Source organism: Bidens hawaiensis, unplaced genomic scaffold (assembly GCF_021521415.1).
Source record: "Bidens hawaiensis isolate Kalapana, Puna unplaced genomic scaffold, B.hawaiensis_p1.1 tig00064644_1, whole genome shotgun sequence".
In the NCBI taxonomy this organism is placed as follows: domain Eukaryota; kingdom Viridiplantae; phylum Streptophyta; class Magnoliopsida; order Asterales; family Asteraceae; genus Bidens; species Bidens hawaiensis.
In genome coordinates, this window is record NW_027501528.1 from 33,980 (window position 1) to 51,598 (window position 17,619).

General features: G+C 43.9%; 1 protein-coding gene across 1 annotated transcript; it reads right to left on the reverse strand.

The window, feature by feature from the left end:
- Positions 1 to 3,398: 3,398 nt before the first annotated feature.
- On the reverse strand, positions 3,399 to 13,660 carry LOC143604292 (uncharacterized). The gene is made up of 2 exons (XM_077080819.1): positions 13,336 to 13,660; positions 3,399 to 3,658 (listed from the first exon to the last, which is right to left on the reverse strand). Exons 1-2 carry the CDS (start codon positions 13,597 to 13,599, stop codon positions 3,521 to 3,523), a joined length of 402 nt encoding a protein of 133 aa, XP_076936934.1. The 5' UTR covers positions 13,600 to 13,660; the 3' UTR covers positions 3,399 to 3,520.
- Positions 13,661 to 17,619: the final 3,959 nt, after the last annotated feature.

Sequence of the window (17,619 nt, forward strand, 5' to 3'; positions counted from 1 at the left end):
AATAAGTAAAACAAAAATATCCTTTTAAACCTTCTAATAATACAGAAAAGTTAAAACCGAATGAAGCATGATACATATATGATATAGCCATCATTTTCTTGAGAAAGTTCTTTGGAATCATCCAGAATCCATACATTTCATCCTCAATCAATATATCATTCCATGTGCTGATATGGTTAAAACTTAGGGGCCTCGTTTTTACGCCTTAAGTCAAATATTGCAAACTTTTATAATCTACCTATTCTAATAAAGTAAAATAATTGTGGACACTTGTCAGGTCTTGATTAATTCTTATCATTCTTTTCCCTTCAAAACTAACTTAATTAATCCTAATATATGTAATATATCAATAATTATTCACTTTCTTTTTATATTTATATTTTTATCAAAATAAATATTGAAATATTTTTTTACTATATATTCCAAACTACTTGATGAATCCAAAAATCAACAATAAATCATGTTTGTCAAAGATTGAAAAATCATATAATTTTAAATATTATCATTAATATATTGTACTATGTATATTGTGGGAGATTGTAAAGAAAAATAAAACTTGAATATGCTTTTATTTTACAAAGTTATTTTTTAATCATTAAATTATAAATATATGCTTAAAAGTCAATCCAGTTTTTTTAAATCAATCAATTTATCTATTATTATTATTATTATTATTATTATTATTATTATAAATTGTCATATAAATTTATTAATTATAAATCTATGCTTTAAAACTATTCATTTATTTTTCGGTTAATTTACTAAACTATATATATGTTAAAACGTAAAGATAGTACATACCAATCACTTTCAGACATAACAAGGTTTATCATATTTTATTTCTTAATTAGTATTTTTATCTAGGATTGTTCCGGGTTTTTTGTGAAAGTTAAATTTGATTTTATGGGTCAAAAGTTGGTAAATAAATTGTTTGGTACAAGTTAACTACAGTTATGATCAAAATTTGTTACAGGTAAAAAATAAGAAATCTAAGTATTTTTAAAAGTTTGAGAATGCAAATAAATTTATCATTAAATTTGTTACGGGTTCAAAGTGTAAATGTCAAACACATGAAAGTTAGAATTTGTACGTGCATTTTTTTATTAAGTTCATTTAAAAAAAATCATTTTGTGATATAAATAAAATTAATTTATGTATAAATATTATAGATTCAGACATAGATGTAATATATTTTTTCAAATGCGTTATATAATTATTTGCTTTACTTATAATTTTATAATTTGGATAATCACGTGTGTGACACGGCCTCTAAAACTAGTCGATAGAAATAAATAAATAAATAAATTTTGGTTTGTAACCATTTAAATAATCGGTTACTTTATTTTCAACTTTAATGTTATACTTGAATTTAGAAAACTTATTTTCATATTAAGCATATATTAATTACAAAATATACTACACGTGGATTTACTGTTTAATTTTAAAGGTTTTCTACGATATCAGGTTCCAGGTGACATTTAACTATTGGTTTATTTGAAAAAAAAAAAAATCTTTGGATGTACAAGCAATAAAGCTTAGGGTACAACACCGTTGCCAACCACCATCTGTCTCTGGTACCCACACACCACCAAAGCAGAGGGTACAGTTTTGGTTCATAAACGTTGTTGGCCACCACACCACGACTCCGCCGTTGGCTACATCTGGGTCCTATTGATCCTTTGATCTGGTTGCCGCTAATAACCACAAGATGTCACTGTTGCCGACTAGATCAAGGTTGTAATTAATCTTTCGACTGTCAGAACAATAAAATCAAAGTGATTAAAAAGAAAATAACACGAAAGAAAAGAAAAATAAAATAAAGAAACTCACCATTCATACTCATTTATACTCTTAGTGAAAAACAAAAATCGCTAACAAAGTTAAACGTAAAAGGCTAATTTATTTAAAAATTTTATTTTGTTACATGTAGAATAAAATGACAGGAAAAAAAAAAACATAAAGAAGTGGGAGGACTTCCTGTGCTCTAATACATTGCAACGAATACAATGAAATAATCACGAAATGTGAGATAATGAGGAAAAACTTCTCACTAGTGCAAGCATTAATAGCTCTAACAAGTGGTGCGTTATAGGTTTTTATTATAACTATATAAACGGGGAATGATGTTTAAAAAACTTGATGAGTTAGTACAAATTTTAAGAACTCAATATGGACCACACAATTATTTAAATAGATATAGAAATGTATTTAGATTAAATCTGATTAAAAAGTAAAACAGAAGTGAAAAATATGTGTGATGATTATTCTAGTGTAAACGTTAGTTACATCTATGTAAAAAGTCAATTCGGTGTGTAATAAAATATTGTAATTTTTTACATACATTTAACCTGCATATTACATATATGTAAAAAAAATTTTAAAAAATAATTATTAAAAGACCGACGCAAACCAATAGCTTCCCTATCACCGCCACTTCACCACCATCAGTCACTACCTTATGTTGCATGTCAACACTTGAGACGTCTTTCCCTCTCTTAACAACCAACACCACCATTGCTCGTCAATAAAAAGAGCAACGTCAGTTTACAAAATAATACTCTTGCGTGTGCAAATCCTGAGCATTGTGAGGCTAACTTGTGTATCTTTTACGATGCATTCCTACTAAAAGCTGGCTGGCTAATAAAAGGGCAACGCCGCGTACACGGATCTCGAGGGATGTTTGGCCAACTTGTGTTTGATTGCACATCTTTACCATGTATTTCTAGAAGAGGTTGTTTCCACCTACTCTACTCGTGACCTCCAGATCACATGGCATCAACTTTAGCATTGCTCAAGACTCATCACCAACGACCATTGTGAAACCAAGATTTCTTGTTAATATTCACTGCATATCGATTCTTTACGGTAAGGGTGGTGGGGCATGAGGTGGCCAACGGTGTCCCGTGGTGGTGGTTGTTTGCCATTCGCCAACGAATAATATATATTCATAATCATGTAACAAAATTTCACTTAGATCACACTTTCTACAAAATCTCAACAACATGAGCATACAAATAAGACATATTCGACAAATCGTCAAGAAGATCCATCGTCAGCATCGACGCCCTAGCTTTCGTTGGCTGAGCAAAACCAACATCCATCGCTAGTGGTGGTGATACCGTGGTGGTGGTAGTTGTCCGCTCCATCACCCTAAGCCACTTCGCTTGCATATATTGTTGCTTTCTCCATGGCCCCAAATGCATTTTCTTCTCTCTCATGCATCTTTTTGCACCCAAACTCATTATTTTTATAACAGTCCGTAATCTGTCACACTTCCCAACAAACACGTCGGGAAGTTTGCAGACCAGACTGTTATAATCATCACCCCCTTTCTTCATCTCGAATTGACCTCGTAATTCCAACTCGATTATCACCCTCACCGCACCTTTTTTACGGCCACCGGAGTTATCGATCACGTCCAAAAAGGTGTGTTCTCCTGATGGAATATCTAACGAGCTCTTCCATTTGGATTTGCAGATAGCAGAATCGAAACCGGAGTTTTGCAGGCGGTTGCAAATTTTTAGCATCCGGCAGCTCCTGCAGCGCCAGAGTCCGGTCTCAAGCAAGAACATGAATTCCCGGTTGTCTCAATTTCGCCGAGTGCTTCTTTTGTTATGTTTCGGATTTTGGATTCCAAACTTGTTCTATATAATGTTGTCTGTCACAAATTGATAAAAAAAAAAGAAAACCGTTAATAGGGGACTTAAAAAAGCTCAAGGCTTGAAGCTTGTTAAAAAATAATTAGCTCGAAATTGGCTCAAGTATAAACAAGCCAAGCCGAGTTTGACTCGATTTCTTAATGAGCCAGACCCAAACTAGCCCTTGCTTGGTTTGATTTAAACCAAGCCGAGCTCGAGCTCAATATTATTTAGATTTTGAGCCGAGTCATGATCCAGTTGTAAAATCAAATCGTGTCTCAAATCAGCCAAATAATATAGTTATATTAATTAATTTTCGGGGATTAGTAAACACTTTAGTTTAATAAATTCAACTTTATACATATTTATTTATTTATTTATTATTTTACCGGAAATACATTTTTATTGTCTTACCTTTTGTATAATTATTATGTTAAAAAAAACAGAATTATAAAAACTGAAATTTGGTAATAAATTATTAACATTTAGCCGTTAAAATCGGAGATTGAACCGTAAAATGTAACATCTAATCGTTCAGAAAACAAAAGAAAAAAATCAATTATTAACTGATTGAAGAAACACTAATCGACCCCGGGCAGATTACGGATAATCTGGGGGTTAAATAGATGTTTCCCACGAGGGTTAGGTCCGGCAAGATGGTTATTCTTCTGATGACCTGCAAAACAGACACCGTGAGCTCGTCACTGAGAAGGGGGGGTACCTCCTTGTGACCACCCTCCGGCGTGAGAATCAGACTAGATTGCTCTTGAATATAAGTGTATATTAAGAGAAATGACTAGAGCAGATATCATATAATATATGAAGATATAAGATCATAAGATGATGATACCGTTCTAAGGTGTTGGAGTATTTATAGCCGAAGGTAGGTTTCCAAGCAGGTACAGCCGGCTGAATAGTATTCCTTTTCGACCAACTGTGGGCTACGCACATGCCATGCTAGTGGTTGGTGGGTAGGCAGCGGCTGATAGTGACATGGCCGGCTGTGTACTATTCCTTTTCCACCAACTGCAGGCTATGCACGTGCCACGACAGGGGTTGGTGAGTAGGCAGCGGCTGATAGTGACATTAAGTACTAGAGCGTGTTGTTCGTCGTACTGTTGTCATTGAGCTGTCGTAGCTTTGGTCAGATCTTTTGTCCATACCTTGGCAGGTATAGTACAAAAGATCCTCCAGTAGCGTACGGACTGGCTCATTTGGGCGGGAGTTTTCCCGGCTTTGGGCGGGAGTATTCCCGGCTTGCTCATTCCCTCTTCAGGTGACATTACTGAATTATTTGAGTTAGTGCCTTGTGCGTGTAGCCTTGCTGCGCGGGTAGCCTTCCCTGATGGCTAGTATCCGTTGCTGCGGGAACAGGCGGAGTACGTCGACCATTGGGAGGCTTTTCCGGCGGGAACAGCTTGCGTACTGCGCGTAAGGACGTCACGTCTCTGAGCATGGTGGGTCCTGCGGATCCAGTTGGTTTTTGCGCAGACGTCTCTCTTCAAGGTGAGTCTTGCGAGTTTAGTCTTTGCGCAGATGTCCCTCTTGAAGGTGAGTCTTGCGGGTTCAACTGCGCAGACGTCCCTCTTTGAGGTGAGTCTTGCGGGTCCAACTGGGCTCTGCTGGGACCTACCTCTTCAAGTCCCCCCAGTCCAATGTTCTCATGAATTGTTAATAAGTGAGGTGAACTTTTGGACTTAAGCAAGGGGTTTTGAAAAGGGTTTAGTTTTAAGGTTCTCCGCGGGGATTCTTCCCGCGGGTTTCCTAATGTCACGTGCAGAATTTCCCACTGTTCTGATTGATCTTTGGGTATGATGCGGGTAGGTGTGTAACCTCCTCGCAAGTCGGGAGCGTTGAGTTTCACTTGTGTAGATTCTCCACGGGGTTTTGGTAGTTTTAAACATAGTGATCAATTATGTTAAACAACCAATTCCATCTTGGAGCTTCCAACAATCTAGTTCTCAACGTTCCCGCTATGCGGGGGTGTTATATCCCTTTCCGCAAGCATGGCCCAGAAGATCCTTCTTGGTTTCAATTCCCTGCGGAGTGCTAAGGATGTGAAGGGTTTCGCCTTGACACTGTACCTGCACTCGCCTTATAGTTACTTTACTTCCAAGGCATTCCTGGCTTCAATTCCCTGCGGGTGCTAAGTATGTGAAGGGTTTTGCCTTGACACTGTACCCGCACCCGTCTTATAGTTACTTGGTTGCCGAGGTATTCTTGGCTTCAATTCCCTGCAGTTGCTAAGTATGTGAAGGGTTTTGCCTTGACACTGTATCCGCACCTGTCTTATAGTTACTTGGTTGCCAAGGTAAGGGGTATAGTCCCGCTTACTTTTGAATCTTTTTGAATCTTTTTGAAATTCGAAGAGTTGGTGAAAGGATAAGAACAGTCCAACTGTTGAAGGGACGTCAGCGTGGTCTGACGGTTTCTTCTGACAGGTTCAGGACGTGCATGAAGTTATGGCGACGTGACAGTATATGGTCATTCCAGACGCTTTTTCAGGCGCGTGGGCGCGAGTTTTCGGGCGCGTGGCCGCGAAGTTTACGGCGCACGTCCTGTCGACAGCTGTTGTCAGCTTGCTTTTTCCACGTGTCATAGTTTCATTGCACCTGCGCTTTTCCGTCTCTCCCGCATTAAATTCATCGCATTCATTGCGATGAGTATATAAAGGGAGGAGAGGATGCATCTCAATTCACAGTTTCACTTCTTCTTCTAAGCGATTTTCGGCGAATACTCTAACTTTTGTCGAGCATTCTCCTGAAATCGTTCTTTTTTCCATCTTCCAAAACATGTCTTCCATTCGTGATCCTGAGGCTATTGCCGAGGAGTCCGAAGTATACACCGAGAATCCGATGTCCGCGTCTGATAAGGATGATAAGAGTACTGCTGGCGAGTGCCAGTGTGCTCTTTCCGTCGACCTGTACCAGTACATCGTCAAGAAGTTCATGCTCGAGCCTTTCGAGCCTGAGTTTCCTGAGTCTCACCAGACGGTATATGATGCCCCCAAGGGCAAGATAGGGGTGTATGCTGCATTCTTCGTCTATGGGAATCTGAGGTTCCCATTGACGAAGTTTGTGTACCGTGTTTTGGAGAGACATGGTGTACACCTAACGGAGGTGCACCCGATGGCGATCGCAAAGGTTCGCCATTTTGAATGGGTGTGCCATATTCTGGGCGTTGAGCCCCGCGTCGACCGCCTGATGACCTTCTATTCCTGAAGGTGCATCCAGGGCTGGTATACCTTGGTCAATCGGATCAAGGGTTTGAAGATCTGCGCTACCGAGCGTAGTCTTCGTTCTTGGAAGCGGGAGTTTTTCTATGCCTCCGCTCGCGTCGTCCCCATTGCGATGACGTTTAAGAACGGGAGGGCGCTCCCTAGCCTTCACGCCTCCAATTACCAAGAGGCGGAATGGTTCGCCAAGATCTCCCAGATCCAGACTCCGGTTTACCGCTTTGCGGAGTCTGGGATGGTGATGCTTGGGATGAGCCGGGTATGGAAGGATGCCGGGGCAGAGGCGCCACAGATTCCCATCGTCCTCTAATACGGTTTGAACTCTATCCCTTACGGTATGCTTCATATCTTTTTGCTGATTTAGGGTTTTTCTTCTAACTGCTTTTCTGTTTATTTTCAGAGGGGAACAATTTGCAGTCGCTTCTGCAACCGCGTGAGAGCGGTGGTCCCACTCGGCTGGGTACTCGTGCTCTCGACGAGAACGAGTTGCCCATCTTGGAGCAAACGGCGGATAGGTTCGTGGAGGTCTACCCGTCGGGCCACGAGATTTTGAGCGCCACGCGGCCAGGTAAGGGTTTCTTTAACCCCCGTCCTCTCCATGCTCAAACCTCTGCTGGAATTCCTCTAATTTTGTCATCTTCTGATGAGGAATCCGCAGACGGTCCTTTCTTCGTGAGGAAGAAGAAGGCAGCTGGCGCGAAGGGCAAGGCGAAGGTTGCCTCCACCGCCGATCAGGGGAACCGGTCTGACTCGGAGACCGAAAGTAAGGAGGTGGCGGGGAACCCTGGTGGTGGTGAGACAACTGTCCCGGAGGTTGAGACAGCTGTCACCTCCGATCCGCCCAGTACGACGACGGTGACCGGCGTGAAGAGGCCGGCTCCATCCGGTTCGTCCCCGCCTGTCAGAACCTTCAAGCTCAGGAAAACTCGTAAGTGTAAATTAATCTTACCGCAATTCTTTCCGCCATTGTTTTTAATATCGTCTTCATGCAGGCGTGGATGCTACCGCATTCCAGAGTGGAGCGGGGAGGAGCGTCTCTCGACCCATGACGGTAGGTTTGGTCAACCTACTCGAGGCGATGACCCAGGCGGCCGCGCCTGTTTCAAGTGTTGGTTCAGTTGCTCACCCGGTTGAGGCAATTGTTCCAATTGTGACGTCATCTCCGCCGGCTGTCAGTACCATCTTCACTGCATCCTTTACTGAGCCGGCGGTGATTTTTTCTGCGGGCTCCTCCGCAGCGGCGGCCACGGTTGTGAGTTCACCTCCCGTGAGTTCACCTCCGATGGTCTCTACCGCGGCGGCTTCAACCGTGCCTCCGGCACCGGTGACTACCTCGTCTCCGGCCGGTTCAGCAGGTATGTTTGGGGCTTCTAGCCAATCTCTGCCTTATTCCCATCTGCCTGACCTCTTGGATGGATATCCCTTAGGTTCGGGTGATGGGTTCGGCGGCTACCGGCCTGTTGTCGACCCTACAGGTGCGTAGGGTTATTTTGGCCTTTTTTTTTTTGTTTTTTTATATCGTCTTTTCCTAACTGTTTTTTGTTTTTACAGTGTCGGATTCCAATGAGGTGTATGTTCCACGGTGGAACATCCGTCGGGGAACAACCCTTCGGACGGCTGTGGACTGCGTCGAGTGGGCGCGTCACGCGGCCCAAGTGGCGCGTTGGGGGAAGCCATGTCTAGCTACCAGGAGGGTAGGCTGACAAATGAGCTTCGGATTCTCCTTGCCCGGATGCAGCCGCGCGTCGAGTTGCTTTGTCGTGAAAACGACAAGTTAAAGGCTGCGCGTATCCAAGAAGTGGCTCAGGCGCGGGCTATCCGGGAGGAGAACAGGAGACTTTCCGCAATTGCTGCGGAGAAGGAAAAGGCCTTCAAGGCCCTCGAGGTTGAAGTGCAGGCCCGGCTCGAGGCCCGTTCCAAGGCTACCCAAGCTGTTAACGAACAGCTTCGGTTGGCTAAGGAAACTGCTCGGAACGCGACCGAGAGGGCCACCAAGGCTGAAGCCATTGCTGAACCTCTGCGCGCCAAAAATGAGGAGCTTAAAGCCAAACTAGAGAGGCTTCAGCAGGCTCATGATGCTTTGGCTATGGAAGACGCCAAGAAGCTCCAAGAGATCTTGGATCAGAGGGGTATGCTTGACCACACTGAGCGTAAGCTAAAGGGCGTTGAAGAGGCTGCTGCTAAGGAAGTGTTACTTGCCAACCTTAACAAAAAATGAAGCCGAACGCGCCTGTAACCAAGCTCAAGCTGCCCTCCAGGAGGCTCTGATCACCAAGGAATGGCTTCTACGAGAAGCGTTGTCGCAGGTATGCGTAGCTTCATAATATCTTTACGCTTTCCTTTGTACTTAGAAAAGGTTTTGATACTTTGTATTTTTTCTTGTTGTAGGTTGTGCATCGGATCTTCACGAACACATCTTATAACGATGCCATGAGCGCAGCCCTCAACGCTTCCCATGAGGATGGGGAAAAGGCTGGTTTTCTGCTTGGTCTGGGGTTTGTTGAGAAGGGCATCCTGCCTTCCAACTTCCTTCTTTATGATGTGGACACCGAAGCTGCCTATGACCAAGCAGTGAACCAGTATGCTGCCTTCCCGCATCCGGTGGTGGAGAAGGTGAACGAAATTGCTGCTGCTGATGATGGGCTAACCATTCTTAAGACTTTCCTTGAACCGCCACAGCCAACTGATGGTGCGGGTACAAGTGGGTTTGGAGGGAGTGGTCCTGAAGTTTGAACCTTGAGATCCCTTCCCACCGTTAGGATAGATTTATATTTCTGTAGGCGGGTAAATACCCGGCCATTCTTGTAATGTTTGAATTTTTTATGAAATATAAATGTTTGTGCGGGTAGGACCGCCAATTTCACTGGATGACTTGCTTTATAAACGTTATGTGACTTGCTCATGCATATTATAGCTTAATTTGGCACTTGTTTTGCCGCATAAACAATATATGATTCGCTCGTGCATACTTTAGTTTAACAGCAATTTTCCAAGTGTTTTGAATAAGTTAACCGTTCGACGCGCGGTTGTCAGTAGGTTAGTGTTCAGTTTCCTCTATCATGATTGTGCGGGTAGGACCGTCACTTTCATTTAGTGGGATGACCAAACTTTACCTATAACTGACCTGCGTGAAGGTTTGCCGTTTTTTGTGTTTATGCGGGTTTTGCCGCCGTCCACATGCAACGACGTCTCCACTTATTTATGCGGTGAATACCGGCATATCAGTGTTTTGAATAAGTTAACCGTTCGACGCGCGGTTGTCAATAGGTTAGTGTTCAGTTTCCTCTATCATGGTTGTGCGGGTAGGACCGTCACTTTCATTTAGTGGGATGACCAAACTTTACCTATAACTGACCTGCGTGAAGGTTGTCCTTATTTCTTAGAAATTTTTGCCGTTTTTTGTGTTTATGCGGGTTTTGCCGCCGTCCACACGCAACGACTTTCACACTTATTTATGCGGTGAATACCGGCATATCAATGTGGAAAGTTCATAAGTATAAATGTAAGACCATCAGCGTCAATGTGATAAGGAGAATCATTTCCATTAGAAATGGCTCTGGGCTTTTTCTTTACAAGTTTGGAATTGATCTACATGCAACCTGTGTAATTGACCTCCCTTCCATGTTCTTGGGATGGGGGGGTCATCGAGCCTTTCGAGCCGATATTCACCTGGTTCGAAATCTCGTTGTTTACGCAGTATGTAGTCTCCAACATTGAAGCTTCAGTTTCATTCGTGTTTTCCCCAACTGGGGTTCTACACGCATTAGCCTGCTCAGCGTTCATTACGCCACGAGGTGCGTGAGCGTCCCATCTCTGACAAATGCTTCGACGACGTCCTTCAAGTCTAAGCATTCCTCGGTGGTGTGGCCTCTTGTCCTGTGGAAGTCACAGAATTTGCTTTGATCAGCGTTTGGACGCTGTCGGATAATTGGAGCCTCTGGCCATGGGAGCCTCTCGGTGGCGAATATCTCGGTGACGCTTTTGGTGAGTGGCGTCCATCTGGAGTTCCGGTTCGACGACTGCATGTTATCCTTTCCGCCTAACCGAGGGTGCGAGCCGGATGAGGTGTCAAAGTTTATCCTTGACTGCCAAATACCTAGCTTCCTCTTTTTGTTCAGTCGGGCGGTAAGGACGTTGTTTTCTCTTGTTTTCTGGGTGTAGAGGTTTGTGCTCTGGGGAAGATCTCTACCCAGTTGCTTTTCCGTTTACGCGAAGCGTTTAGCTGCTGTCATGATGGCATCCCACGTGGGTGGCATGCCGTCTTTACCCGTTAAGGTGCGGATGAGCTCTGGGTCCTTCGCGCCCTGGATGAAAGCAGCGCGAACAAGATCTTCGCTAATAGTGCCCAGACTTAGCTTCTTTGAATTGAAGCGCGTGATGAAGTCTAGTAAAGACTCATCTTCCTCTCGGATGCAGTTGAGGATCGTCCATTGATCTTCGGTATACTTTCTTTGTTGACTGAAGTGTTGGCTGAACTTCTGTTGGAAGTCCGCCCAATCGTAGATGTGGTGGACCGGTAGACGGTCAAACCACGCTCTGGCTGCTCCAACCAGCGTCATCTGGAACATATAACACCACGTGGGTTCCGTCCAGTTGCTGACGGTTGCCCCCGCTATGAATCTGTTCAAATGATCGTCTGGGTCGGATATACCATCATAAGTGCCGATGTTGGACATCTGTTTGGCACTTCTCGAGGCGATTGCTTCCGCAATGTCCCTTGCAAACTTGGACGTTCCCGCATTTGCAGCAGTTGGTCTAAAGGTTTTGGAGAAGTCACGAGGGTTTCCCCCCGCGTTCCTTGGTTTGAAGGTTTCTTCGAAATTCCTTCTCGGTTGGAAGTCCGTTTCCTTACGCTTCCCTTTCGCCCTATGGCGAGGGTTTGCGTCGGTGTCGGATTCCTCCCGATCATCGTCCGAGTACTCGCACTCACTGCTCATGTTGAGCTGTTGTCGAGTGCTTCCAAATTCGTCAGCCTGTTGGATGGAATGTAAGCGTTCGTCCAACTCAGCTTGGAATTCCTTCTGACGTGCTTCCGCCCACGCTTTAACTTGTTCAAGTGTTTGGTGGGGGAGCCTCGTCCGTTGTCTTTCCACCTGGGTATCAATGAATCTCAGGGGATGATTATTTACTGCACTTGCCCCGGCTTGGGTAACCGGGGTAGTGTTCGTAAAATTTACTGCACTTGCCCCGGCTTGAGTAACCGGGGTAGTGTTCGTAAAATTTGTGTATTCGCCGGTGTTCCTCCCAGTAGCTGGGGTTGTGATTACCGGGGTTTCTTGGTCACTCGCTGGCCTCGCGACCGGAGTAACGTTAACCATCTTTCCAGAAGTTTTGAAAAAACTGAGAATAAGTTCTAGCTTTTATGCACGGATGGCGCCAATGAAGAAACACTAATCGACCCCGGGCAGATTACGGATAATCTGGGGGTTAAATAGATGTTTCCCACGAGGGTTAGGTCCGGCAAGATGGTTATTCTTCTGATGACCTGCAAAACAGACACCGTGAGCTCGTCACTGAGAAGGGGGGGTACCTCCTTGTGACCACCCTCCGGCGTGAGAATCAGACTAGATTGCTCTTGAATATAAGTGTATATTAAGAGAAATGACTAGAGCAGATATCAGATAATATATGAAGATATAAGATCATAAGATGATGATACCGTTCCAAGGTGTTGGAGTATTTATAGCCGAAGGTAGGTTTCCAAGCATGTACAGCCGGCTGAATAGTATTCCTTTTCGACCAACTGTGGGCTACGCACATGCCATGCTAGTGGTTGGTGGGTAGGCAGCGGCTGATAGTGACATGGCCGGCTGTGTACTATTCCTTTTCCACCAACTGCAGGCTATGCACGTGCCACGACAGGGGTTGGTGAGTAGGCAGCGGCTGATAGTGACATTAAGTACTAGAGCGTGCTGTTCGTCGTACTGTTGTCATTGAGCTGTCGCAGCTTTGGTCAGATCTTTTGTCCATACCTTGGCAGGTATAGTACAAAAGATCCTCCAGTAGCGTACGGACTGGCTCATTTGGGCGGGAGTTTTCCCGGCTTTGGGCGGGAGTATTCCCGGCTTGCTCATTCCCTCTTCAGGTGACATTACTGAATTATTTGAGTTAATGCCTTGTGCGTGTAGCCTTGCTGAGCGGGAGCCTTCCCTGATGGCTAGTATCCGTTGCTGCGGGAACAGGCGGAGTACGTCGACCATTGGGAGGCTTTTCCTGCGGGTACAGCTTGCGTACTGCGCGTAAGGACGTCACGTCTCTGAGCATGGTGGGTCCTGCGGATCCAGTTGGTTTTTGCGCAGACGTCTCTCTTCAAGGTGAGTATTGCGAGTTTAGTCTTTACGCAGACGTCCCTCTTGAAGGTGAGTCTTGCGGGTTCAACTGCGCAGACGTCCCTCTTTGAGGTGAGTCTTGCTGGTCCAACTGGGCTCTGCTGGGACCTACCTCTTCACTGATAAAACTTACATGTAAATTCTGGCGTTGAGTGTCCCAAAACTTAATCTTATCATCAGAATCTTCAGGCTTTTCACACTCATCGTCTTCTTCAATTTCTTGTTTGATATCATACACGTTACTTTCAGACGATGACATCACGCCAGCTTCTTCCTCAAGAAACCCGAATATTGAACCGGACAACTGAACCTCACGTGGGTTTTCTACTATGTCGTGCTTGTGATTTGGGGACAGGACACGGTGGGTCATCGAGATTTGGGTGGTGGCTCTGCCCATGGCGACAGGACACGGTGGCTCAAAAGGTTTTTTTAACCTTTTTGAAGTGTTTTTTTTGTTGTGGTGAGATTAATATTTGGGAGAGTTGGTTTTATAGTGTGATTTATTCCATGTGGAATATTACTATTTGATGGAAGTGAGGTGACGGTCAATATTGATGGGTTGGATCCACGTCAGTTTGAGTCAAGATAGATAGTGCAGCTGTAGATGAGATTCATAAGACTGAGGGGTGTGGGGCTTCAACGGGGGCGCTAGAGCCCCTCCGCTCGCGCCCCCAGGCGCAAACACCACACCACCAGGGTGCCAGCGGGGGCGCTAACGCGTAAAACAATGCAGGCGTGAGCCGGTTAGCGGGAGAAGAAAGAGGACTGCACAACTTTTGATGGTTTTTTGACCGTTGGGAGCCGAACAAACCAAAAAAAAAATATTTTTCCTATATAATTATACCCCATTTCACCCATTTTTATACCAAAACTTCAAACCTTCACCCAAAATCAATTCATCTTCTCAACTTTTTTTAAAAAAAAATGGCTGGAAATTGGTTCCCAAACCTTGATTCAGATTATCTTGACGATGATTTATGGTCGTCACCGCACCAACCGATGTTTTATTCGGAGCCGCAAGAATCATCCGGCTTTCAACCATCCAACACACAACCGTCTCCTAACTTTGTTGTTCCGGAGACACAAGAATCACACGGTGAAGCTACGGGACCAAACAGACGCGTCCACCGGAAAAAACAAGTTGCAACGGACGGGTCGGGACCCGGCTTCGACTCCGAGGACGAAACGGAAAGCCACTCCGTGGTCATCGGATGAGAAGGAAGCCTTGTGTCGGGCTTGGATAGTCATTTCTGAGGATCGGCGTTGCGGTAATTGTTTTAACGTTTTTAAAAATGATTTTTAATAAAAAAGTTAAATAAAAAAGTTAAATGGAAATCTAATTTATTTAGTCATTTTGCAGCCGACTACCAAAAGAGCAAGATTTTTTGGACAAAGGTTAGGGAGACGTTCTACATGCTCGTTGGGAGTACAGAGCGGAACGCCGATATGATTTCGGGTCGGTGGTCCGAAATCAGAAAATTTGTCGGCTTGTTTACTAATCTTTTCAACAGGAACAGCGGTCGTATGAGACCAAGTGGCAGTGATAATTTGGCGGTTTACAATTTCACGGTCAAAGAGTGGAAGCAGGAGTGTTTGCGGAGGTATGGGATGGTGAAAACGTGGGACGATTTAAAGTTGTGGGAGAGGTTGAAAAGGTGTTCCAAGTGGGTTGAGCTGGTGGCGCCGGACTTTGATGCGGAAGTAAGGCCGAAACGGACTAAAACTAGTTCGTCTGGAGCGTATAGCACTTCAACCGGGTCGGATTGCTGCGTTGGATTCGACCTAAACATTGTGGAGGAGGAAACGTCTTCACCGCCGAGGAGGTGGCCATTGGGAAGGGACGCCAAGGGGAAAAAACCGGCTGACGGGGAAGCCGTAAACATCGCCAATCTTGTTGAATCCCTCAATAAATTCAACAAAACCATGGAGGTGGTCTCTTATGACAAAGGAAAAAAGTCGAATGAGAGATTTGGACTTTCTTACTAGAGACTTCAGTAACCTAAATCCGGTCGATCAAATGCTAACGGAAAAGCAAAAGGAACGTATCCGAAAGAGGTTGATCGAAGAAGACCAAGCCGAAGAATAAGAAAAATGTTTTTTTTAGTACTTTAATTTTTATTTTATTTTTAGATATATTAATGTGTTTTTTTATTAATGTGTGTTTTTTTTAATAATTTATGAGTTTTTTTAATAATACGTTGTTTGAATATATTTATAAAAAAATAAAAAAAAAATTCGCTGGAGCCCCTGCTGGAGCCCCTCCACACCAGGGCCAGAGACTCCAACGGGGGCTCCAACACCCCCCTTATCCAGTTTCTCTCTCTGCCACACGTCATAATATTATTGGTTGGAGCCCCCATTAAAGCCCCCCACACCCCTCAGCCTAAGTTCAAAGATTTTTTTATTATACTTTTGTAAACTACATAGAAGCCCCTTGAGCTTGAGTGACCTATCTTATTTAAGAGTTACTTCTCTTTTCTTGGCAATTTGAGTCTGAAAATGTAATAGGTTATTGTAGTGGTTTACTGGTAAGATCGGTTCCAAAACTTATATTATATCGTTGTTAATTTAAACAAAAAACAAATATAAGAAAGTACGATTTGGAGGATAAAATATAATTTAGCTGTACTTAAATACAATACTTTTCTTGATTGGTTGACAATTTATACGTGTATGAGAGTTTTCAGTTATGAATCAATCATGCTTACATCGATGCACAAAATTCCATTAGAACGTTGCGGTCAACTGTGTTCAATGGAGAGTATTTAATTCATATTTAGAGTTGAGGGTCTCAGTATAAGCGACATCTCTATCTCTAAAAGAAGGTAAGGTTTTCTCTCGTCATATCTTTTCTGGATTCTAACAATATATCTTATATGCGTGATTTATACTGAGTACATTTATGATTATTGTTGTAAAATATTTATCATTAAAGATGTTTTCAAAAGTTTGGAAAATATTTAATTTAATTATCCATAAATATAGTTTTAACATATTCTTAAATTTGCTAGAGGCCAACAAACACTCTAAGAAATTATAACTTATAAGGTTTGATACAATGGCCACGATAAAAAGCGTGGCGGGAGTGGCTTTGGTTGAGGTAGCAAAACGATACCTCATGAACAACCCCTAGTAGGATGATGAGCAACGGGGGAAGTAGAACGGGAACACCACCTCGTGACCATCGGCGCCGGATGAAGTTCGAGAAGGGCGGATACAAAAGATACGTGTTGCCCATCCTAAGAAATTATAAGTTTGGTTCTTATGAACTACAATTAAAATATGTTACATAAGTATTTACTCAAGATCGGTCCAACCAGTGCGCAAGATCATCGATTCAACCGTCGCTCGCTGAAAATTGACCGGTCCAACCGACGGAGGTTGTATGATTATCCATACGAACAAAACCAAAAAGAGTAGTTTGTAGTCTGACTATCTGGTCTTAGTTGAAAAAACGATAATTTTAGGGTGAGAGAAAAAAATAATCAAATTTGGAAAGTGTAAAATGTTACAGGGACCATTTGAAAACACATTATAAATTATTTGGAAAGGATGTCCTATCTTATAGGGAGGTGGTATCTATCTTATATTCTCTTCCCATCTGTCAACTGAAGTTTGTCGCATGCTTGCCAATGCCCAGACACGCGGGCCTGGTGACAGCTTGGAAGGATTGGTGAGATGTAATCCTGGCCGTCGAAACTGATGAGATGTAACGTTTATCAACTGAGGTAGGCTCCATGGCGTCACCTCACCTACTCCAACTTATTAGGCCGAGGGGTGTGGAGCGCGAGAGGGGGCGCGTGAGCCCATCCGCTCGCGCCCCGGGGCGCGAGCACCACACCACCGAGGCGCGAGAGGGGCGCGAGAGGGGCGCGAGCGCGGAAATCCAGGCAGGCGCAAGGGGTCTCGCGGCGTGAAGAGAGCTTGGGAATGTTAAATATAGCCGTTGGGCTCATAATTGTTCTTCTTTTCTTCTCCTGCTCGCGCCTCCTGCTCGCGCCCCTCCACACCAGGGCCAGGGGCGCGAGCGGGGGCTCCAACACCCATATTATCAAGTTTCTCTCTCTGCCACACGTCACAATATTATTGGCTGGAGCCCCCACTCGCGCCCCCTCTCACGCCCCCCACACCCCTCAGCCTTATCATGAATGGATTGGATATGCGGCGTAAGGCCCATGGTTTTCCAAATTAGAATTTTTATTTTAATTTACAATATTGATTGCCTTTATCAATGTTATTTTGCATGGCCAAAATGGTCAATTTTCGTGGACTAACCATTATTCCAATATTCCATTGTTCTATCCATTGTTCTTTGGGGAGTGGTGTGAGTTTTTGGATAAGGCTTAAATGAGTGAGAGTTCAAGCAGGACCCGCTGAACATTTTCGAAAGCCTAAATCTAACTAAAATGTTGAGGTC

Coding starts and splice junctions, on each gene's coding strand:
- LOC143604292 (XM_077080819.1), bottom strand. CDS start 13,599: ATGGGCAGAGCCACCACCCAAATCTCGATGACCCACCGTGTCCTGTCC. Junction 3,659..13,335: donor CTCAACGCCAGAATTTACAT/GTAAGTTTTATC, acceptor AATTTGTGACAG/ACAACATTATATAGAACAAG.